The sequence below is a fragment of the Bos javanicus genome, chromosome 28 (genome assembly GCF_032452875.1).
Source record: "Bos javanicus breed banteng chromosome 28, ARS-OSU_banteng_1.0, whole genome shotgun sequence".
Taxonomy (NCBI): domain Eukaryota; kingdom Metazoa; phylum Chordata; class Mammalia; order Artiodactyla; family Bovidae; genus Bos; species Bos javanicus.
Genome location: NC_083895.1, coordinates 26,983,804 through 27,010,435, shown reverse-complemented (window position 1 = coordinate 27,010,435; position 26,632 = coordinate 26,983,804). Strand labels below are relative to the sequence as shown.

General features: G+C 39.9%; 1 protein-coding gene across 2 annotated transcripts; it reads right to left on the bottom strand.

The window, feature by feature from the left end:
* Window positions 1–1,128: 1,128 nt before the first annotated feature.
* On the bottom strand, window positions 1,129–26,520 carry SUPV3L1 (Suv3 like RNA helicase). 2 transcript variants are annotated; one of them, XM_061405181.1, is made up of 16 exons: window positions 26,247–26,310; window positions 25,670–25,723; window positions 23,420–23,497; window positions 22,909–23,016; window positions 21,698–21,812; window positions 20,354–20,522; window positions 18,004–18,115; window positions 15,561–15,638; window positions 14,229–14,320; window positions 13,029–13,209; window positions 12,381–12,474; window positions 9,542–9,761; window positions 6,361–6,441; window positions 5,735–5,911; window positions 2,601–2,749; window positions 1,129–1,958 (listed from the first exon to the last, which is right to left on the bottom strand). In XM_061405181.1, exons 2-16 carry the CDS (start codon window positions 25,677–25,679, stop codon window positions 1,523–1,525), a joined length of 2,100 nt encoding a protein of 699 aa, XP_061261165.1. In that variant the 5' UTR covers window positions 25,680–25,723; window positions 26,247–26,310; the 3' UTR covers window positions 1,129–1,522. The 2 variants fall into 2 exon arrangements, with proteins under 2 accessions (XP_061261165.1, XP_061261164.1); XM_061405180.1 differs by lacking the exon at window positions 25,670–25,723 and having other exon boundaries at window positions 26,247–26,520.
* Window positions 26,521–26,632: the final 112 nt, after the last annotated feature.

The following is a 26,632-nucleotide window of genomic DNA, read 5'->3' as shown; positions in this document are numbered from 1 at the left end:
GACCCAAGGATCGAACCCACGTCTCTTATGTCTCCTGCATTGGCAGGCAGGTTCTCTACCACTAGTAACACCTGGGAAGCCCAAGTGATGTATATCCTCACTTAAATATGAAACAAAATCCATTATCCAATTCAGTTCACAGGTATCTTTTGACACCACTTAGGCAAGAAAGGGCTATGTCTGCTACGATGTAAGTCACAGTGGAAAGCAAGTTCCATAAGTTAGAGTTGCTCAAACACAAAATATTAAAAGAAACATGCCCTTCCAGGCATTACACTACTGATTATACACAAGTAAGGGAGAAAGATAGTCAGTGCCACCTGTTCAGCTTTTACTTCTATAAAGGCAAAGGTTAGAAGAATAAAGATTGCTATCTCAATTAAATACCATCTGAACTCTGAACTATTGAAGAAAAAGTCAGAGAGAGATGACTAACTGCAAACTTGGCTATTCCTTGACCCAAATGGAACCAAATCACTTTAATCCCCAGGCTGTAATCAGCCTCAACTTAGCAGTTGCTCAAGAAATAAGTTCTTCCAATGACCTAAGAGCTCAATTCACAGCCCAGAATGAACTCAAACCTTCAGGTTCCTTTATAAAACACTTCCTATATACCAGGACTTTAATGTCATGAGATGCCATTTAACCTCCCAACTAAGTAGGCATTACTAGCCATCTTTTTTGAATGTAAGGACCAAGCCATAGAGAGGGCAAGGTCACTGAGCTGGTAGTGATGACAGAAGCTAAACCACAGTCTGTCCAACCCCAAAGCCTGTGTCTTTAAGCTCCTATTAGCTGTGTCTCCAACCAAAGCTTAAAACACTACTGGACAAGTGAAGGCCGCTATGCATCAGACTGGCCTTTGGACATGAGAAGACCCCTCATTCCACGTGATATACCCCACCAACTACTCCCATTCGCTTTCCTTATTCTATGACTTTCTAGCATTTATCTCTGAAATCACATCTATTAATTTCACATTCATTTGTGCTTCTACTCTATTCTAGGCACCATACATATAGCTGTGAACTATACAGACAACAATATTTGCCCTCATAGAGCTGACGTTGTTTATTTGTTAACTTATTCTTATCTGTCACCATACCAAATATAATCTCCATGAGGGCATGGATATAATGTTTCATTTATTACATATTTACAGCACAGAGAAGAGCCTCTGGTATGTGGGTACAACAGACAGCAATGTTTGCCAAAGAATTCCACCTGTGACATCCTCGCAAAGGTGTAGGGAAACTGGTCAAAACAATTCACCATGCTGATTTTATCCCCAAGCAGAGTTCCTCAGAATGCATTGTCTTAGTGCTATACTACAAATGGCCATTAAATAAAGCTTTGAATAAACCTCTAAGACATGAAACAAATAGTTTAGTTATCTTTAAGAGTTCATTTTTCTTAGCCAAAAAACGCAGTAAAAGATAGCCACAATACCACAGCAGGCAGTAAATGCATGTAAAGATAAAAGGAGCTTAAAATATTTTTATTTGTAAAAATAGAAATAAAACTAATCTGAATCAGGTTCTTTCTTCTTTCTTCTTGTCCCTTTTAAGGAAGTCCCAGTTTCTAGTCTTCCTTTGCCCTGTTCGGTTTTTTGTGTCATCCACTCTCTTTCCAGCTGTTTCAGCATGTCTGTAGTGAGGAGTCCTTGCTGCACCAACCTGGAAGCAAGGGATTTCTCTTCTGCATCAGGGCCGAGGGGCTCAGCAGCTTTACTCCCCAAAGCTTTGGTGCCCCGATTCCTTCTGCTTTGGCTCTTTGCTGCAGCTGACAGACGGGACTGGCTCTCTGCTGACAAGTTCTGCAAATTCAGCAGTTTGTGTGTCTCTGAAATTTTAATCAGTTTGGTGATGTTGTGTACACCATCTTGGATAATGCCATCTAGTTCTTTCTGGAGCTCTCGAACCAGGCTGGCATCTGGAAACATATCTAAAAACCGGTAGCTGGAAAGAAAAAAAACACATCACATGATAGGAAGAGTTCTTAGGGCAGTTGCTGGACTACTGTCAATGAAGTGACTAAATCTTGATGCTGATTAATTCCAAATATTCTGTTCTTGCAAACTGTGTCCAGTGCCTTTGCTCAACCTTTATTTCTGCCCCCGGCTCATCTAAGTAATATGTTGTTATGAGAGTTGCTCACCACTCCTATCTTAAGTGATTCTGATCTGCTTCCCTAGTGGGACATGCCCCTCCTTTGGGAATGACTGATCTACAGCAGTCCCTCTTAAATCATGATACAGACATGAATAACCTTGAAATTTTATTAAAATGTAGAATTTTATTAAAGCTGGAGTAGGCCCAATATTCTCTATTTTTAACAAGTTCCCAATCAATACCAATGCTTTTGGTCCAGGGACTACTATTTGCATAGGATTTAGTAGAGTTTCTCACCTACTTAACTAGAATCATAAGAACTCTTAAGTCATTTTTGGAATGGGTATAAACCAGGCTCAGCTGCCTAAATGGACAATAAAACACCTTGCAAGTATGTGCCTAATTTGAAAGTGTAAAAGACCATCATAAAAACTTTTGATTTGTCCTATTACTTGGAAAAATGAGGCGCATAACGGAAAAATTTGGTACCTTAGCCACAGGTAAAGATCCAAGACATCGTGGACAGCTTCAAGATCCATGAGGTCTTTAATATTCTTAGGTGGAAGTAATGGCCATTTAATATATCGGCGTAACCATGAGAAGGTTAGGGGCTCATTCCTGCTATATTGTCTGGCAAACTGAGACAGAAGAAAGGAATTTGGCAAAAGAATCAGAATTCACTTTAGTCTGTGACCCGCCCCCCCCCCCAAAAAAAAGACAGCATAATAAAATGTTAACTGTGGCTGTTATCTCAATAGGCAGGCTGGTTTCTCTCCTTCTTTACACTTTTCTATATTTTAAAGAACATTTCATGCTCTTTAAAGTTTGGGTTTTGTTTTTGTCACTGAAAGGAATGATTTCCTTCTTTTTCCAAAACCAGGGCAATAAAACGCCTATGAACTAACTTTCCAGGGACTGCCTATTAACATTTATGAACATTTTATGTTCTAAGTTCCAAGTTACAGGCAGACAGTACCCAGAGACTTCTGTCCCTTCATGTAATAGTCCTATAGCCTTAAATAGAAGCTTGTATTTTGTCAATATCATCCCTTATTATATTAAAAAGTCTTTGAGGGATTTCCCTGACGGTCCAGAGGTTCAGACTCCATGGTTCCACTCCAAGGGTGTTGGGTTCAATCCCTGGTTGGGGAACTAAGTTCCCCTATGCCACATGGCATGGCCAAAAAAAGAAAAAGAAACTCTTTAAGGTGACTTGGTACAAGGTTGGCCATGAGTCAATCAAACTAGTAAAGAGACTCTGCCTCTTCACTAGCTGTACAGTGATAGAGTTCTGGCCAAGTCACCACTGTGATTCAACTCCTTCAATACCATATCACCACACCTTCTTGAACCCCAAGACATTCAAATCATGCTGCCTCCCAAACAACGCTAGATGCTATTATGCATCACAATATCTACAGGAGACAATAAAACTATGCAAAAACTAGCAAGCATAAGTTTACAATCTTTAGCTTCAAGGATAAGGTGATTTTTGAAAGGTTCATTTCTTAATTAGGGAAAATTATCTCTAAATATTTAACCTAAGCAAGGTCAAAACTTTAGAAATGCAGGGTAGTTTTCGAATAACTGTGGTTAAATGTTACAATTTTATTAGTTTCAGTCTGGTTCATTCTGCTGTTTAATACATGCCAGGTAAGATGGCCATGAAGAATGGAAATGTGACCATGTTAACCTGCTAATAAGCTGCTGCTGCTGCTGCTAACTCGCTTCAGTCGTGTCCGACTCTGTGCGACCCCATAGACGGCAGCCCACTAGGCTCCTCTGTCCCTGGGATTCTCCAGGCAAGAACACTGGAGTGGGTTGCCATTTCCTTCTCCAATGCATGAAAGTGAAAAGTGAAAGTGAAGTCGCTCAGTTGTGCCCGACTCTTAGCGACCCCATGGAGTGGAGCCTACGAGGCTCCTCCGTCCATGGGATTTTCCAGGCAAGCGTACTGGAGTGGGGTGCCAACATGCCAAAACACAGTTCTCTTACAAAAGCAGTGGTTTAACATTTTAGGCCACAAACAACTAGCGGAAGCCCAGTATGTGAGTATGGAGCTGCTCAGAGACAGAGAGGGAGAGAGACCCATCCAAGAGCCAGCCCTAAAGGAGCTCCAGGGAACAGTTCCTAAACTACTTCCTAAGGGGCATCAGAGACCATTAGCAGAATTGAGCTCTTTTATTCAATAATAATGGAGATAAGGAAAATCTCCAGATTTCACATTTTAACCTGTAAACACAACACATAAGCAACTATTGGCTTCTAGACTCCTTACTCCTTAGTAACATGCTGCTATTTTATTAGAGAGCAGTTTGAAGGATGGTTTAAATGGGGTCAGGCCCATGGGCTCCAGTTCCATCCAGGTCAGTTCTTTGCTATGTTTTTAATATTTGGCAGCACTGCACAGCATGTGAGATCAGTTCCCCAACCAGGGATCAAATCCACACCCCTTGTACTGGCAGCACAGAGTCTTAACCACCGGACCACCAAGGAAGTCCTCGGGTCTTTTAAGTTTAAGCCTTTGTTCCATAAACTTCAATCTTATGCTAGTTAGCTCTCTCACAAACACCAGCTCTAAGAAACATATTTCTTAGGTAAATACCTGGACATGGAACACCTCTAAGACATATTCAAGGAAAAAGACAAGCTGCAGACTACTTCATTATGGCATTTATGGGAGAACACACCCACCCAACAAAAACTAGAATTTCTACTCCTATGGCTATGTAGACAAATGTAACAGAAAAGGTCTGCAAGAATAGCTGATATCAGCTATTACAGCAAAGCTGATAACAGCACTTATGTCAGGGTGGCAGCCCAATTTAACCTTCTCTAATGTTTTACTTTTGTGCAAAAAAGTACTTGTGTATTATTTATAAAATTTTAAAATAATTTAAAACATAAACTTAGATTTGATCCAAACAAAGCTAATAAGCAGAATGTTAACAGCTATAAAAAAAAGATGGCAGTGAAATGACAACAATGAATCAGGAAAAGATTTAAAGAGACGACCTCTGGGCGTAGTGGGGCAGGGAGAGCGTGCAGAGCCAACAGGGGGAGCAATGGCCCAGAGACAGCAGAGAACACGGCGAGACTGCAAGTTTAGCTTCTGCTGCCTTTGCCCACCCCTTGTTTGGGTGACTCTTGGGATCAGAAGTCAGAGATGTGTCTCTCTACCCAAATGAGTTAAAAGAAAAGGGGCTGGAACCTTGGCACCAAATTCACACAAAGAGCCATCCCTGATGGTTAACAGAACTGATACTGCTGCCGCCACTGACTCCTAAGCCCCGTCCCTTCCAGAATACATGCCCCAACACCAACAAGGAAAAAGTGTATCTACCATCAGGCAGACTCCTTTCGCTCAAAATATTATGTTTAATTATTTTTATTTTAGCTTCTGCAAAAAGGCTACCACATAAAACCAAATACAAAGCAAGAATTCTCTCCCCCCACCCCCAAAACTATCTGAAAGAACAAAAGAGTCATGTTTTAAGTTCTTACACAATGTTTCATATAAAAGGGTACACTGTCTTATTTCTTTATTCTGATTAACAAAATATTGTTTGGGGAAAATGCATCAACACGAAACAACTCAAAATATCAAAAAGATAAAGGCTTACCTGCAACAATGAAGAACAGACGAAAGGCTGCTTCTTGTTGATAGGGGCTGTGCAGAAAACATACCTCACTCGGAGACTTAACGGAATATGCTGGATCAACTCTGCAGAAAATTTAAAATCATCCATATTGCAGACAAAATACTGCCCATCAACTTGTGAAAAGTCTACAAAAATATCCTGGGAGGGAAAAATACATTAATTACTGGACTACCTAGCTGGGCATGAATAAAGTACTCAAGTCTGTAAGAGACAATCACTTTAATACGTTAACAGACGTCTAGAAAGGCTTGCTTAATTCACTGCCTCCTCAAGCTAACAGACGTCCTTACCAGCCTTCTCAACCTGAAATACTCAGAAAATTCCTAAGGATAAAAGCCCTAAAACTTCTGAGAGAAAGTTTCCACTTTCAAGATAAACTTCATGAATAGCAACTTCACAAAAACAGACTATCCAGTCATGTTCACAAGGTTAACCAGTAATTGTCTGACACACCAACTTTTAAATGTTTTTATTTTTCCCAACAAACGACTGAACTCATGCCCCTGCATTGGGAGCACAGAGTCTTAACCATCAGGGAAATCATATACTGACTTTTTTAGAAAAGAGATTTAGGAGTTTCTACTTACAATGAGATTAGAAAGCGTTGTGTCAGGGAGATGGTAGGCAAACATTTCAATCTGTTCAGCAGTTGGATGAAGACCAGCTGCCTTGAGTAAAAGAAAAAACAACCATAAGCTTATTTTTTTTTAGCGTAAGTTTTCTTAAGTTATTTCAAGATAAAGTCCTATATTTGGGATAGGCCCTTGCCAAATGAGTTAAGGGACAAGAATTTGAGTAAAACAGAGACAAGCATCATATTTTGCCATTTATTACCAACTACCAAGTACATCCACTACGGAATTAATTTTCTGCTTATATTTTACTTATATTCCTAAACTCTCTGGTGATCTGACAGCGCACACAAGTACACATAGCGCTTTCCAGGGTCTCAATTCTCTCCATTGAACAAAACAAAAAAGGAAAACCCAATCACTTTAACCAGGGCAAAAAAACTGACATACATATATAGAAGAGAAAATGTCTAAACTGGAGGCCAGTTATCTCTTTACCTGAATATTCATAATGTCAAGAATTGCCCACAGTTAGAGCCAGACATCCTGGGATGTGAAGTCAGGTAGGCCTTAGAAAGCATCACTACAAACAAAGCTAGTGGAGGTGATGGAATTCCAGTTGAGCTATTTCAAATCCTGAAGGATGATGCTGTGAAAATGCTGCACTCAATATGCCAGCAAATTTGAAAAACTCAGCAGTGGCCACAGGACTGGAAAACGTCAGTTTTCATTCCAATCCCAAAGAAAGGCAATGCCAAAGAATGCTCAAACTACCACACAATTGCACTCATCTCACACACTAGTAAAGTAATGCTCAAAATTCTCCAAGCCAGGCTTCAGCAATACGTGAACTGTGAACTTCCAGATTTTCAAGCTGGTTTTAGAAAAGGCAGAGGAACCAGAGATCAAATTGCCAACATGTGCTGGATCATTGAAAAAGCAAGAGAGTTCCAGAAAGACATCTATTTCTGCTTTATTGACTATGCCAAGCCTTTGACTGTGTGGATCACAACGAACTGTGGAAAATTCTGAAAGAGATGGGAATACCAGACCACCTGACCTGCCTCTTCTGAAATCTGTGTGCAGGTCAGGAAGCAACAGTTAAAACTGGACATGGAACAACAGACTGGTTCCAAACAGGAAAAGGAGTATGTCAAGGCTGTATATTGTCACCCTGCTTATTTAACTTATATGCAGAGTACATCATGAGAAATGCTGGGCTGGAGGAAGCACAAGCTGGAATCAAGATTGCTGGGAGAAATATCAATAACCTCAGATATGCAGATGACACCACACTTATGGCAGAAAGTGAAGAGGAACTCAAAAGCCTCTTGATGAAAGTGAAAGAGGAGAGTGAAAAAGTTGGCTTAAAGCTCAACATGCAGAAAATGAAGATCATGGCATCCAGTCCCATCACTTCATGGGAAATAGACGGGGCAACAGTGGAAACAGTGTCAGACTTTATTTTTGGGGCTCCAAAATCACTGCAAATGGTGATTGCAGCCATGAAATTAGAAGACGCTTACTCCTTGGAAGGAAAGTTATGACCAACCTAGATAGCATGTGCAAAAGCAGAGACATTACTTTGCCAACAAAGGTCCCTCTAGTCAAGGCTATGGTTTTTCCTGTAGTCATGTATGGATGTGAGAGTTGGACTATAAAGAAAGCTGAGCGCCAAACAATTGGTGCTTTTGAACTGTGGTGTTGGAGAAGACTCTTGAGAGTCCCTTGGACTGCAAGGAGATCCAACCAGTCCATCCTAAAGGAGATCAGTCCTGAATATTCATTGGAAGGAATGATGCTGAAGCTGAAACTCCAATACTTTGGCCACCTGATGCAAAGAGCTGACTCATTGGAAAAGACTCTGATGCTGGGAGGGATTGGGGGCAGGAGGAGAAGGGGACGACAGAGGATGAGATGGCTGGATGGCATCACTGCCTCGATGGACGTGAGTCTGAGTGAACTCCGGGTGTTGGTGATGGACAGGGAGGCCTGGCGTGCTGCAATTCATGGGGTCACAAAGAGTCGGACACGACTGAGTGACTGAACTGAACTGAACTGAAGCATTAGAAAGAAAAAAAGAAAGAGAATGGGAAAAACAAAGAGGAAAAGAAGAGAGAGATGAATCATGGGAGGGAGGAAGAGAATAAACACAAGAAAGGAGGTACCCAGGAGGGAGATGGGGAGGTCCATTATCAGCTGCACTCTTTTTTTTTAAACATTTAAAAAAATATATTTATTTGGCCACATCAGGTCTTAATGGTAGCACATGGGATGTAGTTCCCTGACCTGGGATAGAATCTGGGCCCACTGCATTGAGTCTTAGCCATCAAACCACCAGGGAAGTCCCACAGTTATACTCTTCACAAAAGCTACAGAAATCATTCCAGCCACAGCTTTCCTCCAGGAGCTTTCCCTTATGTTATCTCATTCATATACCCTTTTACCTGAGATCCCTAAAAGTAAGATAAGCCCTATTAAGTGAATTTTCCAGGCAAACTTTAAACTGTAATAGTTTGTTAAAAATACATACATGTCTGCCTCATTAACTGCACTAACCAAAATTTAACCTTGTCCTTAATGGTTCAAAGCTGTATAGCTTAATGCTGTTTTTACCCAACATGCAAAGGTTTCTTCTACTGTCAAATTTCTGGCAATTTTCAGTCTGCTGACAAAGCTATGTGCCCACCTGAAGCAACCAGGCCCCAATCCCCACCTGTTAAATTACAGGAAGAATTAACGTAAAATCAGGTTTACTAAACTCGTTACATTATTGCTATGTTTATAAAATCTGGATCTTTCACTTGCATACCATTCTCTAACCAAGGGCTCTCTATTAGGCCTCTCAAAAGCAATAAAGCAGGGTTTTCTTTCATTTTAAATGTTTTTCTTTATTTCGTTGCACCGGGTCTTAGTTAGCACGTGCAGGATCTCTTAGTTGTGGCATGTGGGATCTAGTTCCCTGACCAGGGATCGAACCCAGGCCCCCTGCACCGGGAGCATGGAGTCTTGGCCACTGGACCATCAGGGAAGTTCCGAAGCAGGGCTTTCTTGACATGATTTTCACGGCACAAAATTTTCTTTGGCTTATTTGTTTCCAGGTATCTGAGGTGAAAGTCTGGAAAGGGAGTGAAGGAAGGAAGGACTGTCCTTCACAGAGAAGAGGTAATTAATTACTATGTTAATTAAACCTTACCTTTATAGGATCCACAGGCCTATTCAAAATTTCCTTTAATAAACTGAGGTCTTCTCGATTCATTGTTGTAACCTCTCCTTCTTTAAATTTTGAACTGAACCTACCAGCTCTGCCAGCAATCTGCAAGGCTTGAGAGGTGGTGATTGGTTCTATTTCTTTCTCTCCCTTTTCATTGATACTTGGCTTCATAAGGGAGTAAAAAATAATTCTTCTTATGCTCCTGAAATAGAAATAAAGATGATCTCACGAGCTGCTGTCTGAAAAGTCGTCCATCATTTGGTTCATTGTACAAAGGCTCACTCTAATTCTAGTTAGGCCTACTTGCAATATTGCCCACTGTTTACAAAGTAAGGTAAAGGGGTTTGTCAGTAATTATTTTTCTTTCCCTTAAATAGCATTTTTTACTAAAAATCATCAAATTATTCATTTAAGTGGGTGAAAAGTATAATACATAAATTATACTTCAGTAAGGCTCTAGAAAATAACTCTTTTTACAAATAAACCATACAAGGTCTTCTTAGGCTACTTTTAAATGCTGCTGCTGCTGCTAAGTCACTTCAGTCGTGTCCGACTCTATGCGACCCCATAGACAGCAGCAGCCCACCAGGCTCCACTGTCCCTGGGATTCTCCAGGCAAGAACACTGGAGTGGGTTGCCATTTCCTTCTCCAATGCATGAAAGTGAAAAGTGAAAGTGAAGTCACTCAGTTGTGTCCGACTCTTAGCGACCCCCATGGACTGTAGCCCACCAGGCTCCTCCGTCCATGGGATTTTCCAGGCAAGAGTACTGGAGTGGGGTGCCATTGCCTTCTCTGACTTTTAAATGCTAGCTTCTATTAATGGCTTTGAATAGCTCATCCATAAAGGTATAGCTGTTTTCATTTCCCACAGAGGAATATTTATGTTTAATATTGTTAACCCCTGAAGATAATGGCTGGCCCCACATGCCGACTGAGACACTGAAAATAAAGTGAGGTAACATAATAGGTATTAAGATATTAAGAAGAGGTGGCAAGAATACACAGAAGAACTGTACAAAAAGATCTTCACAACCCAGATAATCATGATGGTGTGATCATCAACCTAGAGCCAGACATCCTGGAATGCGAAGTCAAGTGGGCCTTAGAAAGCATGACTATGAACAAAACTAGTGGAGGTGACAGAATTCCAGTTGAGCTATTTCAAATCCTAAAAGATGATGCTGTGAAAGTGCCGCACTCAATATGCCAGCAAATTTGGAAAACTCAGCAGTGGCCACAGGACTGGAAAACGTCAGTTTTCATTCCAATCCCAAAGAAAGGCACAGCCAAAGAATGCTCAAACTACCACACAATTGCACTCATCTCACACACTAGTAAAGTAATGCTCAAAATTCTCCAAGCCAGCCTTCAACAGTCCATGAACTGTGAACTTCCAGATGTTCAAGCTGGTTTTAGAAAAGGCAGAGGAACCAGAGATCAAATTGCCGACATCCACTGGATCACTGAAAAAGCAAGAGAGTTCCAAAAACACATCTACTTCTGCTTTATTGACTATGCCAAAGCCTTTGACTGTGTGGATCACAACAAACTGTGGAAAATTCTGAAAGAGATGGGAATACCAGACCACCTGACCTGCCTCCTGAAAAATGTGTATGCAGGTCAAGAAGTTAGAACTGCAGTTAGAACTGGACATGGAACACAGACTGGTTCCAAATTGGGAAATGAGTATGTCAAGGCTGTATATTGTCACCCTGCTTATATAACTTATATGCAGTGTACACCATGAGAAATGCCGGGCTGGAGGAAGTACAAGCTGGAATCAAGACTGCTGGGAGAAATATCAATAACCTCAGATATGCAGATGACACCACACTTATGGAAGAAAGTGAAGAAGAAATAAAGAGCCTCTTGATCAAAGTGAAAGAGGAGAGTGAAAAAGTTGGCTTAAAACTGAACATTCAGAAAACTAAGATCATGGCATCTGGTCCCATCACTTCATGGCAAATAGATGGGGAAACAGTGGAAACAGTGACAGACTTTATTTTGGGGGGCTCCAAAATCACTGCAGATGGTGACTGCGGCCATGAAATTAAGACACTTTACTCTTTGGAAGAAAAGTTATGACCAAACTAGACAGCATATTAAAAGCAGAGACATTACTTTGCCAATAAAGGTCCATCTAGTCAAAGCAATGGATTTTTCAGTAGTCATGCATGGATGTGAGAGCTGGACTATTAGGAAAGCTGAGCACCAAAGAATTGATGCTTTTGAACTATGGTGTTGGAGAAGACTCTTGGGAGTCCCTTGGACTGCAAGGAGATCTAACCAGCCCATCCTAAAGGAAATCAGTCCTGAATATTCATTGGAAGGACTGATGCTGAAGCTGCAACTTCAATACTTTGGCCACCTGATGCCAAGAACTGACTCATTGGAAAAGGCCCTGATGTTGTGAAAGACTGAGGGCAGGAGGAGAAGGGGATGACAGAGGTTGAGATGGTTGGATGGCATCACCGACTCAATGGACATGAGTTTGAGTAAACTCTGGGAGTTGGTGACGGATAGGGAGGCCGAGCGTGCCGCAGTCCATGGGGTCACAGAGTTGGACACGACTGAGCGACTGAACTGAATTGAACTGAACATAATAGGTTAGCAGTGGTAGGGAGCAGCACTTAAAAGTCCAAGTGTTATGTGATATTTTAATTTTATTCCTTTAGGTGTGAGCAAGATAAATCTAGGATCTATACTACAATACCCATTCACCTAAGCCAAAGAGTTTGGTCATTCTAATGCCATTGAGAAGTGTTTAAATTGCTATCTAACCCACTGAATATCCACGATTATTAAAAACAAATTACTTACAAATTAAGTCCCATGCCAATTGCATCTGTAGCAACCAGGATTTTGCATGGATCATCAGGATCATTAAACTTTTTTGCTTGAGCAAGTTTGGTCCCTAAAATAAGAACAGTTTATGTTAAATTAATGTTCTCTGTCTTTTACTACATCACACTAAGTAGTATCTTGTAGTGTCTTGGAAACCCTCACCTCCAACTGTCCATTTTATGGATAAAACTCTCACTGTTTCAAACTTAAATATTATTCTCAAATAGTCACTTATCCTTTTATTTCTATTCCTCTAAATAACCTCACAAAGAGCAACACAGTCCCCTACCACACTAGCTATATCATTTCTGAGGACACTTTTAACAGATTTCTGGTAATATTTTAAGAATATTACCAGGATCATATTTTAGTGACATTTCTGTAAGAAAATCATCAGCTCAACATTTAAAATACAGTCTACTAATAACAACAATTAACAAGAGCTATAGATAATCAAAATACTTCTATCATCATAAAGATGACTAGAGAAGTATGTGCTTTATATCACAAATTATACACCAAGCAACTTAATTCAGTAGCTCACTGTGTTATCGATACGTATCTCAAAATACATGGCAAAAACAAGAGACTTCATATCCTATCATGAGGAAAATCAATAATTACCAGGAGGGAGACTGCCATATATAACAGCTGATTCCAATCCCCGAATTTCAATCTGTCGACTCACAGAATAAATATCATTCTTGCTAAAACAGACAATGCAGTCCCCGGGCCGAAGGTTGTCTAAGGATTCTAGTGCGTGATCCAGCACAGAAATGGGGGTAAGCCTTTTATAGGTTCGAACCTATAATAAAAGACACGATACTGTAAAATAGCATACCTAACGGAACTTCTTATGACTAAGCATTGTGAAAAACTCACAAAGCAGTCAAGTAGCTAAAAACTGCTAAAGTTAGACAAGTTCCAACATTTTCAAGAGAAAACACAGAAAAACATTTATTTTGGTATTATAAGTGTTACCATCAGTTCTCATTGGTATTTCTAAATTAGTAAAGTGTTACAGAGGATTTCATAAATTTTCAAAGCACTTTCATATATATTTGATTTGTACAGGAACTTGCTAAGTTCAGAAGGGTTATTAACTGTTACTTCCAGTTTATGAAAAAGCAAAATAGAGTCTAATAAGTGATCAAGCCAAAAAAAAGAAAAGATCAGGTCTGATGAGGATTTTTCCAGCTGTAGCCTTTTGTGATTTGCCTAAAAACACAAAGTGAGTTAACAGCAAAACCAAGACTGAAACCCAGAATTTCTTCCACTATACTCCACTATCTCTCCTTGAAAACTGAGTACAAAACTAAAGTAATGGACCAGTTTTTAAATATTTCATTTTATTATAGAAGTCTGGTAAAGAAAGCAAAAAGTAGGAGTAAGCAGAAATGAGTTGCTTCCTATTATAGGAATGTGAAAAAAGGATACAAACCATTTCTAGCAATTAGATATCTATCAGAGTACCCAGTATCTGACATTTGAGACTTTGAAAATTACAAACTTTTGCTGAGCCTCCAATTTCTAACATTCCAGATTTACTTAATTCTAAAGAGATCTGTTCAAATTCCAAAAGGTTCTGTCAAGAAAAGGTAAGGAATCTGCTTGGACTTTTGAAGACTTAGGGTGTGAGAACCACTCGGTCAGAACTTTAGATCATGAGGTTCAACCAACTATGCATGATCTAGTCAACTACAGGGCAATGAAGCTGATCTTTCAAGTTCTCACTTTGCCATCGTCTGGGGCCTATGAAGCCACTGCCTGGGTACTCTGGGTACTTGCTATGCCACCTTGAGAACAAGGCATATAATTGAGTACCTCCACATCCTCCCCAGTTGTGTACATAAGCTCGGTAACCATGTCAATTGCAGCAGATTCTCCACACAAATGGATTTCTTCAGCACAGAGTCCTGTTTAATGCAAAATTGGGATTTTTTTTTAAATTTTAAAGATACAAAAGTAAATATGTAATACTTCACATACCCAAAATACTTTGCTTACCTACTGCTTTACAACTTTAAGAAGGGTTATCATAAATGCGATCTCTGTGATTCAACCCTGAAAACAAAAATCTTCTAGTGGGCAAAAGTATCACCATTTTTACAAATCTTAGGGTTTTTAAGCTGCTGGGGCCAAGGTTTTGAGTCTACTAGATGGTGAAGCCAGTCTGAACTAGAATCTGGCATTTTGATGGTTAGCACTGAACATTAGTCCTATACTTTTCTTTTCAAATCAGGCTCCATGGAATCACTGAGGTGACTTGGGGGTGGGGGGTAGGGGCTGGTGGGTAGAAGAAACTCCAAGATCCTTACCACTTGGCATATACATTTTCATCCATTTTATATTACAGGTTTTCGTGTACACTCTTGGTTTAAAGAAAGAGTTCACCTATTTGTTTGTAAATTTGAAAACACCTGCCCTACAGCATGCTGATCAAAAATTCACTCCAAAGATCAAGCAGGAGAAATGTTCATTCATGTCCGTGGACTTTAAGAAGTCCACTTCCAGGAGCCTATCTTAAAGAAATAATAAATAAAAAGTTATGGCTACAGAGATTTTTTTATTGCATCACTAATAATAGGGAAAAATGTTCAACTCTTTAGGACAAATTACAACTGGTCTCCCACATCCACAGGCTTGACATTGCAGATTCAACCAGTGGTGGACCCCTGGTTGAATTCATGGACGCAGAACCCATCCACCTGGAAGGGATCTGAGCATCTGCAGAGGTCCAGGGACCAATATTCCACAGATACTGAAGGAAGACTATAGCACAGCTCTTCAATGGATAATATACAACATTAATATGTGGTATGAAAAAAAAGTCTATGAAAAAGCACTGAAAAAAAAAGCAAGATACAAAATTTATATATTCACAAAACACCATAAAAATGAGAAAAAAAGATTGTCAGGAAACACCAAAAGGTTACTAGTGGTTGCGTAAATATGATAATATTTGAACACTTTTATTAAATGATTATGTTTTATAAATTAAAATATTTAGAAAATTAAAACTCACACCTAGCTGACTTTTTTGTTTCATTTGTGTCAAGACAGGATCTAGCTGGCTCTATTTGGCAATGCCCAGCACATAAATGCCTCCCAGTGCAGATGTCACAAAGCACAGATTTTACAGTATTAACCACCAACCTAGCAGCGCCCTGGTCCACGCCCATCCTCTGGCTGGATCTTTAATCATCTGAATTTCATCAATCACGGCCACTTCATCTTAAAATAGAAAGTTATCGTGAGCAAGACAATCTACTTCAAGAGTATTACAAACAAATCACAATATCAAAATTCAAGCTTCCAACACCACCATAATCATCATCATTACTTACTATGTGCTTCTTTGCTGGCAGGCTTGTTCTAAGCGCTTTAAAACTGCAACTCATTTAATCCTCACAATACACCCACTAAGTGTCATCATTACTTACATTTCCTTTTTTTAAAAATCTCATACTTGTATTTTTAATTAAAAAAAGAAAATTGTGGGGCGGGGGGTGGGCAACTTCCCTGGTGGTCCAGTGGCTAAAAGTCTGAGCTCCCAGAGCAGGGGCCTCAAGTTCAATCCTTGGTCAGGAAACTGGATCCCACATGCTGCACCTAACAGTTCACCTGCCACACTGAAGCTCAAAGACCCCATGTGCCACAATTAAGACCCAATGCAGCCAAATAAATGATTAAATTTTGGCAGCACCATCCGGCGTGCAGGATCTTAGTTCCTTGAACAAGGATTGAACCCATACCCTCGGCAGTGAAAGTGCGGTGTCCTAAAACACTGGACTGCCAGGGACTTCCCCTACATTTACATTTTAAAGAAGAATAAACTGAGACCCAGAGAAGTTAAATCACTCCAAAGATCAACCAGGAGAAACGTTCATTCATGTCCGTGGACTTCAAGAAGTCCACTTCCAGGAGCCCATCTTAAAGAAATAATAAAAAGTGATGGCTAAAAAGATTTTTTATTGCATCACTAATAAAAGGGAAAAATGACCAAAGTGTAATATTTTGAAACATAAAATTCAAACCCAGACCGTCTCTACTCCACTGTCTCCCAAACTGAGCATGTTCAATTGTCCTATTTTTTGCAATCTCAGAAGAAACCTGGAGAATCTGCCCAATAAGAATATATCCATACAGCAGTGAAAGCAGCTCCCAGGACCAAGGAATAGATAACCCTGCTGTAAATGAAGCACCTTAGGAACCCAGATGGGTGTTAGGAGAAGCGGAGTGGAAAGTGTAATTCCCTGAGCTATAGCTCTGCTCATTCTTTGGGGTTTTAAAGTTCATTACTATGATAAAAAAAAAAAAAAGCCTCATTTTATTTTCTAATGCCAAAATGCTTCCAACCATATTATATTTTTCTTTCTAAGTCACATAAATTATATTTTAGTTCTCTTCCCAAAATACCAAAGATTTGAGAGGAACATGTTTTAAAGAAAAATTTAATATGCCCACAATGACACTGAGGAAACAAAAGAAAGCTAATTTTATACTGAAAAAACCATTAGATTAAAAATTACTTAGCATATCTGAGTGTATACAAATAAGATTAGAAAAGAGGGGGGCAGAAGAGGGAATTTTGATTTATAAGTGCTATTTTAATATTTATAATGTATTACTTTTAGAATATATTGATTTTTAAAAACTATCCATTTACTCAGAAAGTTAAGATTATTAAAATGAAAAAAGCAAGCTACTAAACAGTACATAATGTATAATCCCCATTTTAATATACACACCCCCAATGCACATGTAAGCATACGCATATGAACACAACCTAGAAAAACATACCACAGGATTAATACTTATTGATTCTGGATGGATGGAATTGGGAGATTAATATTTTTTTCTTCTCTTTGCATTTATTTTTACATTTTCTACAATGAAGGAACGATTGTCTATATAGTAAGGAAAAAGTTAATTTTCATTTTAAATGTTTTTAAAACTACCGTACTTATACAGAAGTTCATTGTGGTACTATATATAATAGTGAAAAACTTTAAAACAACCTAAATACTATTTAATAGAAGAATAAGGAATAAATACATTTAGTCATAATATGGAATATGTAACATTTTAAATGAATATATGCGATATATATATATATTTATGATACATATACATGTAAATAAGACTAGATCTAAATACATGTGTAGAAAAAAAAGCAAGTTGTGGAGCAATAATGCAATATGATTGTCATGTAAACATTTTAAAACACAAACTATAGTATTGATAGGTAATATATAATAGTGACGCCAAAAAAGACAGGAAAGGTATATAGCAAATATTTGACAGCAACTGGATCACAGAGGGGAGAGGAATTGAACTGTGGAGTGACACAAAGGAAAATTCATGTGTTAACATTTCAGTTCTTTTAAGAGAAAAAGGGAAAGAAAATTCAAGAGCAAACATGATGGAAAGTTTGGCATTTTTAAGTAGTAGCAGCAAATACTGGGTATTTGCTGTTACTAGTCTTTGCCTCAATTACAAATTTTTTTCACAATAAAAAACACATTCCACATGTTCATCTGTATTTTAAAATTAAAAGAAGACTGAACCATAAAGTTCTAAAATAGTAGATACATACAAGGAGTTGTAACGCTGCACATCTCGACAGTACAGGCAACGTGGGCAGCCTGTTTACCATCTGGGTCTACTGAGACACGCTCTTCACCTGTTACCAAGTCACACGGCACCCCCTAGGATGACAAAAAGAAAACTGGAATTATCTCCACCTTGAAAACCACAGCAAAAAGAAGATGTGGATGTTTAATAGAGTATTCCTTCTATTAAATATAGAGTATTTAATAGAGTAGGTCAGCAAGTTCCTCCAGAGAAGGGAATGGCTCCCCACTCCAGTATTCTTGCCTGGAGAATTCCAAGGATGGAGGAGCCTGGCAGGCTACATACAGTCCACGGGGTCACAAAGGGTTGGACTCGACTGAGTGATTAATGCTTGCACTTGTTTTTCTTTTCACTTCCTTCCATTACATCAAATCTATTTGTCTAATACTTGAAACAAATATTCCCAATCCTCTAAAAAAATTTTTAGTAAAAAATAAAAGCCACTTTCATATAACCTATGTACACTTGGAACATCTCAAATCAGCTAAATTCTCAGGTAACAAAAGCAATTGAAGCACTTTTATTTTTTAAACTTTGTACTGAATTTTCTTGGTGGCACACTCGATGGGAGTCTGCCTGCCAATGCAGGGGACAAAGGTTCGATTCCTGGTCCAAGAAGATTCCACATGCCATGGAGCAACTGAGCCAGTGATCTAGGGCCCCTGAGCCCCAACTACTGAGTCTGAGCGCTGCAACTAAGGAAGCCCACATGCCTAGAGCTCATGCTCTGCAAAAAGAGCCTTCCGAACCAAGGCAATGGCACAGCTAACTAAATAAAGTCTGTATTATGTCAATAGTTCCTGTACTATTTTAGCTTATTAAAATGAAATTGTTTCTATGTTCAAGAAAAACATTATGAATAAAATTTAAGAATATAAAGACCTCCTAATATATTTCTTTGAGAAGGACTCATATCAGTGCTATGGTACATATGTGAGTAGCCAGCTACCCCAATCCACTCAGAACCGAGGGATAACTCAGGACAAAGACCATTTGGTAATAAATCTGGGAAAGTCCAGGCAAACTGGAACAGCTGGTCTCCCTAATGGCCTGAAACTAACAAGGAAACATCAGACATCCAAACTGAGGGACAGCTTATAACACGACTGACCTGTAATCTTTCCAACTGTACCAGTTACGAAACACAAAGACTGAGGAATGCTCCCAGATTAATGAGGAAACTGGAGACATGACAATACCTACAGCAGAAGTCCCTGAAGGGAATGCTGGAGGTGGCGGGGGCACAGCGGGGAGGGGAAGCGGAGTAGTGGTGGTGTTACTGAACAACTGGCAAAATTTGAGTATGGACAGTGGATTAAATAATGGCATTCTATCAATATTAAATGTCTTGCTTTACATGAATATCCTGAAGTTTTGTAAAAGAAAGTCTTTGTTTTACAGAAATACTTCTAAGTATTTATAAACAAGAAGGTATTATGTATGCAAATTATACAAATTATCCAGAACATGATGCAAACTATCTACAAAACTGGTTAATCTCACATTATAAAGTCATAATAAAACAATGAACCAAAATGTGGCCCCTTTTCTGAAATGATGCCTCAGACCACAGACCATTCAGTCCTTTTCAGGTTGGAAAGCTGGCTTCAGTCTTTGTCATTAGTTCTAGCAATTACATCAAAGGTTTAATCGTAAAAAAAAAAGGTAAATTGAATACAACATAGTGGGTAACTCTGAGGGGGTAAAGGAGGGGTTCAGAGAGAGTTTCATCTGTATCAATAATATTTTATTTCCTGCTTTTTTTTTTTCTGGTTATGCCACACAGCTTGTGGGATCTTAGTTCTAACCAAGGGTTGAACCCAGGCCCACGGCAGTGAAAGCATGGAGTCCTAACCACAGGACCACCAGGAAATTCCCCAATATTTTATTTCTTAAAAAAGTTAAAAAAATAAGTAAATATGGCAAAATGTTAGACTCTGATGGGAGCTGGGTAGTGGACCCAAGTTATTTGAATGTTACTCCTTCATTTCTCTGTATATGTGAAATACTCTAATATTGTATTTCATTCATTCTAATACACATATTTTTTCACATTTTAGTATCTCTAAAACCAGGATATCTCTTAACAATGGGTGGCATGTCAGAATTCAGTTGGCAGCATCAGCTTCTTTCTCAGTTTTGCATAAAATAATAGTACATCTTACACTTGATGGCCTTAAGTTAAAGGCAATGAAATATGGCATTTTTTGTTAATAGTAAATTACTACTACACACACCCTCTCCCTTCACCCACTACACTCTACATTCCCCCAAATTAGCAAGAAAAAGAGAATATTTGGTAATATACTAACAGCAGCATTACTCTTTTCGAAGATCTCATGTGCCAGTAGTTTTAAAGGGCCACAATACACTCCAGATTTTGCTGACAAGTATTTCTGGATTGCATGATAAGTCTTTCCACTGTTTGTGGGACCTGAATGGAATATTATCTTCCGATGTATGGCTCTAGCTTCTGGGTACCTAAAACATGAGTAGAGAAACTGCTTAATTCCATTAACCTCCAAATCCTGGCAAAGGTATTAACTGAAAAAACTTCCAATGAAACATCCTCTTAACATTCACAAAATAGCAGCATCTTTGAAAAACTAAATTAAATGGTGAGTTTCATGTCCACACCAAAATGACTGCTTTCCAAGAATGGCATTTACTAACTAGAGGACAGAAAAACCCAAATGCAAATTAATTTCTTGGATATTCTTGCCATTGTACAAATTCCTTTTCCCCAAGAGTTACTTAAAATAAATTTAAACTGTTATCAGCTCCAGAGACATGTTCACATTATTTTCACATTCTCTACATATGCCCTAGAAGTAAATATTCCCAGGCTTCTGAATTTTAGCATACACAATAAAATGACTGAATCTGCTGCTTCTGGCCATGATGAATGGTACTGGACTTGACCTATCATGATAAACAACTACAAAACTGGACAAAATAGATACAGCAGCTCCCTGGGGATATGGACAAGAGGCAGTGCAGGACTATAAGCTCCAAAAGAAAGAAACACTTGAGATGAGCCCTACTGGACCCCAAGAGGCACAGGGAGGTGGAACCCAAGCAAGTTAAAATAGTCCCACTGAGCTGAGCAGTAGAGATCAAGATTAAAGCTGCTGAAGCAGCTGGAATCTGAAGGCCTGAGTGTGGAAGAGAATAAAGGTGCAATAGAGAGGGAGCCTTGTAAGTCTGTGTGGGGGTTCCTTGGGTCCTTGGCCAATGGCTGGGCTGAACACATGCAGGGCTTAGCAGTGGACAGCTTGCTAAGAGTTTAAGTAGAAAGTCTCAAAGAAATGGCAAAGTGCTAGGAGATGTTAGAGTTCCAGGCACGGTGGTGGTGGAGGGAAGTGATTAACAGCATATTCAGTTGAGACACCAGAAAGGTCACACTTGAATTCTAAGGACAACCAAAAGACTTACTCTAGATCTGCCCTAATAAAACCTTAAACCAAGCTTGATTAGGATTTAGGAGGAGATACCAGCTAACTGCCTACCAAAACTCATCGTGTATTTTTCTAGAAAAAACAAAACAATCTAGACTATTTGATTTATCATCTAGTATACAATAAAAAATATATAGTGTTCACTAATCTCCCAAGATCAGAAACTGAAAATTTCAAATCCACAATAAAGAAACTAACCAGTTAGGTGGTATTCTTAGGTCACTGATTTTTCGTAGATCATCCTTACATTCCAACACAGGAAATATTTGTTTTGCATGTCTCAAGAAAAATGGAAATAAGTCATCCACATGAGCTGGAAAATAAAACACTGCATTAATCTGTGCAAGCTAAATGTTATTCACAACTGAACTTAATGAAAGCTTTATTCTTAGTGAGCTAAGTTAAGGGGACATTGTCAGGAAAAAAGGTAAACCCTAGAACAAGGAATGCTATCCTTTCCTGAGATCCTGCTTTGCCTTATGTTTTCTTCCTTATTTCACTTGTATTTTCTAGGAAAGCAGAAAACTTTGGCTGTCAACAACCATGTTCCACTTGTTCAATGCACCAGCGCTGATGATCAGCATTGATGAAAGTTAAATTGAAAACAAAGAACCTTGGGGTAACTCCCTGAGAGTCCAGTGTTTAGGGCCCAGTGCTCACACTGTCAGTGCCCTGGGATCTATTCCTGGTTGGGAAGGTAGGATCATGGACAGCAAAAGACAAAACAAAACAAAAAACCTGGGAATATACATTAGCAAGAAGGCTCCACGGTTACTGAAGCAAAATACAGGACCCAGATGCAAGTAGTTTTTAAACTACAGATACCACTGAGAAACAAAATGTGAAAGTGAACTGACTTCTCAGCCAGGAGTCACCACACCTTATGGCTTTGATGCGGGTGGGCTGAGTTCCATTCTGCTCTGTGTCCCGGTTCTACCTCAGTGCCTGGCCCAGGGCAATGTTCTAACAGTCAAATACATAAAAACATAACCAAAGTCAAACCGCCCTTAGGAATAAAATAATGATATTTCTACATTTTTTTCTTTTACAGCAAGAGGTCTGTCAAAGTTTGAGGGAGAAAGAAGTCAGTGGCAAAAACTGATGGAATCTGTATTGTATTAATTCTACCTTGTGTGAGAGTTCATTTCACCGAGGCCTATACTAGTGAAGAGCAGATGGTGACAGATCGAGGTCCCAGTCTTCCTCCAGTCTAAGACACATTAGGTGACTTAGTAACCAACCCAGGCCTGCTATAAAGCAAAAAGACCTAGAAGGCCTCCTATGAAAGCACTGAATTATTTACAGAGGATGCTAACAGGACTTATTCTAAAGCAAATAAGCTAATGAGAAAAAAACAAAAGAAATAGCAAGTATGTTCAGAGGATTTTAAAAAGTCTCTAAACACTTGCCTGCACTGAAGCAAATATCATTCAAAATAATGTGAATGTCCACATCCAAAGAATGAGACTGCATGATATAGTTTCGAAAGCTTATGAATGCTTGGTGGAAGAGACGAGCTGTGGGAAACACAAAATCAAAACAGGTAGGACTTAGTTTTCATTTTATTTTTCATTTCATTTTCATTTTCTCATTTTAAAAAGTACATACACACATCACACCTAACTCGTCGAAGTGTCTTTTTCCTTTCTTGTAGTACAGCTGGTTTGTTATGATCTGGGCTAAAACTGAAATTCTAGTACAACACGAAGGAAAGCTGAACACACAGCTGCTTTGCCATGTGTCTGGCTCACCAACTGCATACTGATGATCTCCTGCCCAGACAGAGGCAAAAGTCAGGGACGTTCTCCATATTATAACTATGAACTTATGTTCAGGCCACACAAGGTCCCACACAATAATGAAAAAGCTGTAATCTAAGCAGCAATAAGGTATCTCTAATGGAAATGGTATTAGCCTTACCATCGAGTCCGTAATCAGCACTCAGTTTCTGAATTTCTTTCCTCTTGTAAAACTTGTCTAAGACCTTCTTTACTTCATCTGGAAGAAAGATAACAAAATTGAACATACGTTTAACATTTGTCTTCTAGATAGAGAAATACCCCCAAAGTAAAAGAAATTTGGAAGTCCTAACACTCAAGGCAGTGGTCTACTGAGTGTTGCAAGAACTTGAAGGTGGGTTAGTTGATCACAAACTTTTTATGGTTGAATAGTGTCAAGAAAAAGTATAAAGTCCAACAATGCAATCAACATTCCCGTTATACTGCAGAAGTCTAAGCAAGGTGCCATAGGACTGGCATCACCCTATCCTCCACCGGGCCACTGTTAGATACACATGTTCTGTTTGGTTTACTCACAACCATTCTGCACATCTAATAGTGAGCAGCGAAAGGCTATCTTTTAGCTGAAAGATAACCAATACTGCAAGGGGCAGATCCTCATGCTTTTATGTGAATGACTAAAGGAGCCACGGATAACCTTTAGCTTGAAGATGATTTGAGGGAGAACAAATTAGTGGCATAACTAAAGTCAGTGGGAAGTGAGGGAAACAGATTTCGGTGGAATTTATACAAGAACTTCCTAATAATTAGAATAAGAAAAGGGGTTGCCTGACAAAAGTACCAGCTGTACTCAAGGAAGGCTTAGATGACTGTATTTCAAGGGTGACAGCAGAGAAATTACTATGCTGCAAAGGAGATTGAATTAGATGTCTGCTGAAATGCCACTATCAATCACTGATTTTACAGGTGAAAATACTTTAAATTAATCAAGCTTAGATTGCATTAACAACTTAAAAAAAGAGAGAGGTTTAGAACATTTATTTATACAGTAACCTAAAAATACTTATTTTGTTAAATCCTCACATCAACCTATGTTATATAGTTGGGGTAGACTATCTGGCCTCCTAGGGAAACAGTTTTCCCAGCTTCCACACATCAGATTCTACTGTAGGGTAATTCCATTTTTTAAATAGCAAATGTTTAGTACAAGTGATACTAATTTACACTTATTCATCCCTTCACACTTTTCAAAGTGCTTTGCCAAACATGTTATAATGATTTTCACAATCCAGAGATACAGGCAGAGAAAATATTATTTATATTTTAGCATTTGGGAAATGGACAAAAGGTAAGTCAACTGTAAATTGTTCCAGTCAGTTAAGTGATGTATGACTATCACAAATGTGCAACATTTTCTGCTTGTAGTCAGTCTACCCTTACTTGCCTAATTGTATTATGATCAACCAGAAAAAAAATGATATATACATTTACCTATATATGTGTATATATATATATATCAGAGAAGGCAATGGCACCCCACTCCAGTACACTTGCCTGGAAAACCCCATGGACGGAGGAGCCTGGTAGGCTGCAGTCAGTGGGGTCGCTAAGAGTCGGACCCGACTGAGCGACTTCACTTTCACTTTTCACTGTCATGCATTGGAGAAGGAAATGGCAATCCACTCCGGTGTTCTTGCCTGGAGAATCCCAGGGACAGCGGAGCCTGGTGGGCTGCTGTCTATGGGGTCACACAGAGTCGGACACGACTGAAGTGACGTAGCAGCAGCAGCAGTGTATATATATGATATATACATATACTTATATGTGTGTGTTACAATCAACCAGAAAAATGTGTATATTTTATACATATATATTATTATATGTAACTTTCATATATATATATATACACACACACACATACATAGGCACCTACTTGTGTGACTAGAAGAGTGCTTGGAAAGTAGCACATAGTAGGTATTCAATAAGATTTGTCGAGGATAAAAACTGTACTTCATAAGGGTTTTTAGGAAGATTAAATGGGCCACATGTTTAAAACAGTACCTGTCTCTAACACTCAGTGTTAGCCAATGCTATTTTTTAGAAAAAGAAGGAACCACAGAGATATTCTAGGCAGTGGGAGTAGCATTATGTAAAAAGCCCTGGAGCACAAGTGCCCATTTCATCAATCTGGCTGAAAGGAGGAGAGTGGTGTGCAAAAAAGCTTCTCCAAGAGTTACCCAGGCCAGATCAGGCAGGGAGTGAGGACCCTTTCAAACTGGGGACAATGGAAAAGCATTAAGCAATTTTTTGCAGGGGAGCCACAGGATTAGATCTTGCCATTTGCTGATGCTAAGCGAGAGCTTTCTCTCTGGAGCCCTGGATGATCAGGGTACCTTCCACCTTTGGTAAGCTCACCCTTATCGTGTTCTACCTTGTAGCATAGTTGGTCATCCATCCGTCCTTCCTCCCACAAGGCTGTAAGTTTCTGGAGCGGAAGAGATCTGGATCTGAGTCTGGTTCCTCTTGGCAACCACCATACAGCCTAACAGTGTCTGGTTTGCGTAGGTACCCAGTCAATGACAAAAAGTTCTGAAAGAAGTCTTCCTCTAGCTTTTCACCACCCCACTCCCTTGTCCCTTCTGGGAGCAATAGTAATAAGCAGCGGGGCGGGGGTGGGGGATGGGGGGTGGGGAGACTATACTAGAAAGTCAGTCGTGCACCCAACGGCTCAAAAAAGATGAATCGTCCCGTCACAAGGGGACTTAGATCATTCCCAGGGGAACAGTGAAAGGGAGAATGCCAGTTCAAGGGCAGCACATCAAAGGATCAATCAGACACAATCCCAAGCCTTGAGGGGCTCAAAACCAGCAAGGGAGGCAGGCACTGAGGCACAATGACAAAGTTCGAAGGGACCTGGGTCTCCAGGGGATGGAAAAGCAGCTTCCTCGGAGAAGCGTCTCAGCCCTGCACCAGCCACCCTCGCCGCCCTCTCCAGCTCCTGCACTCACTCTTGTCCAGAGGGCGGGTTAGCTCAGCCCCGACGTCGCCATCTGCGCTAGGACCCTGAGGTTTCACAGTCAGCGGCACGAACAAGGACGTGTTTGGAGCTTTGGAGCCTCCGGAGGCAGAGGAAGAGGCGCAGGCAATAGCAGGAACGCGTCCCAGAGCCCCAGGAAAGGGCCCGGTGTGGGCGCGAAGGGCAGAGCAGACGGCTGCCCGGTGGCCAGCCTGGCGCCCCGCGGGGAGCCGAGCCCACAACAGGGCACACCGCGGTAAGGACATCGAGACTGCAGGCTCCAAAGGAGGCGGGCTGGAGCAGCCTGGGGACGCGGCGGCGGACAGTGACGCGCGGCCACCGACAGTGACGCAAACCGCCAGTGCCTGAAGCTCTCAA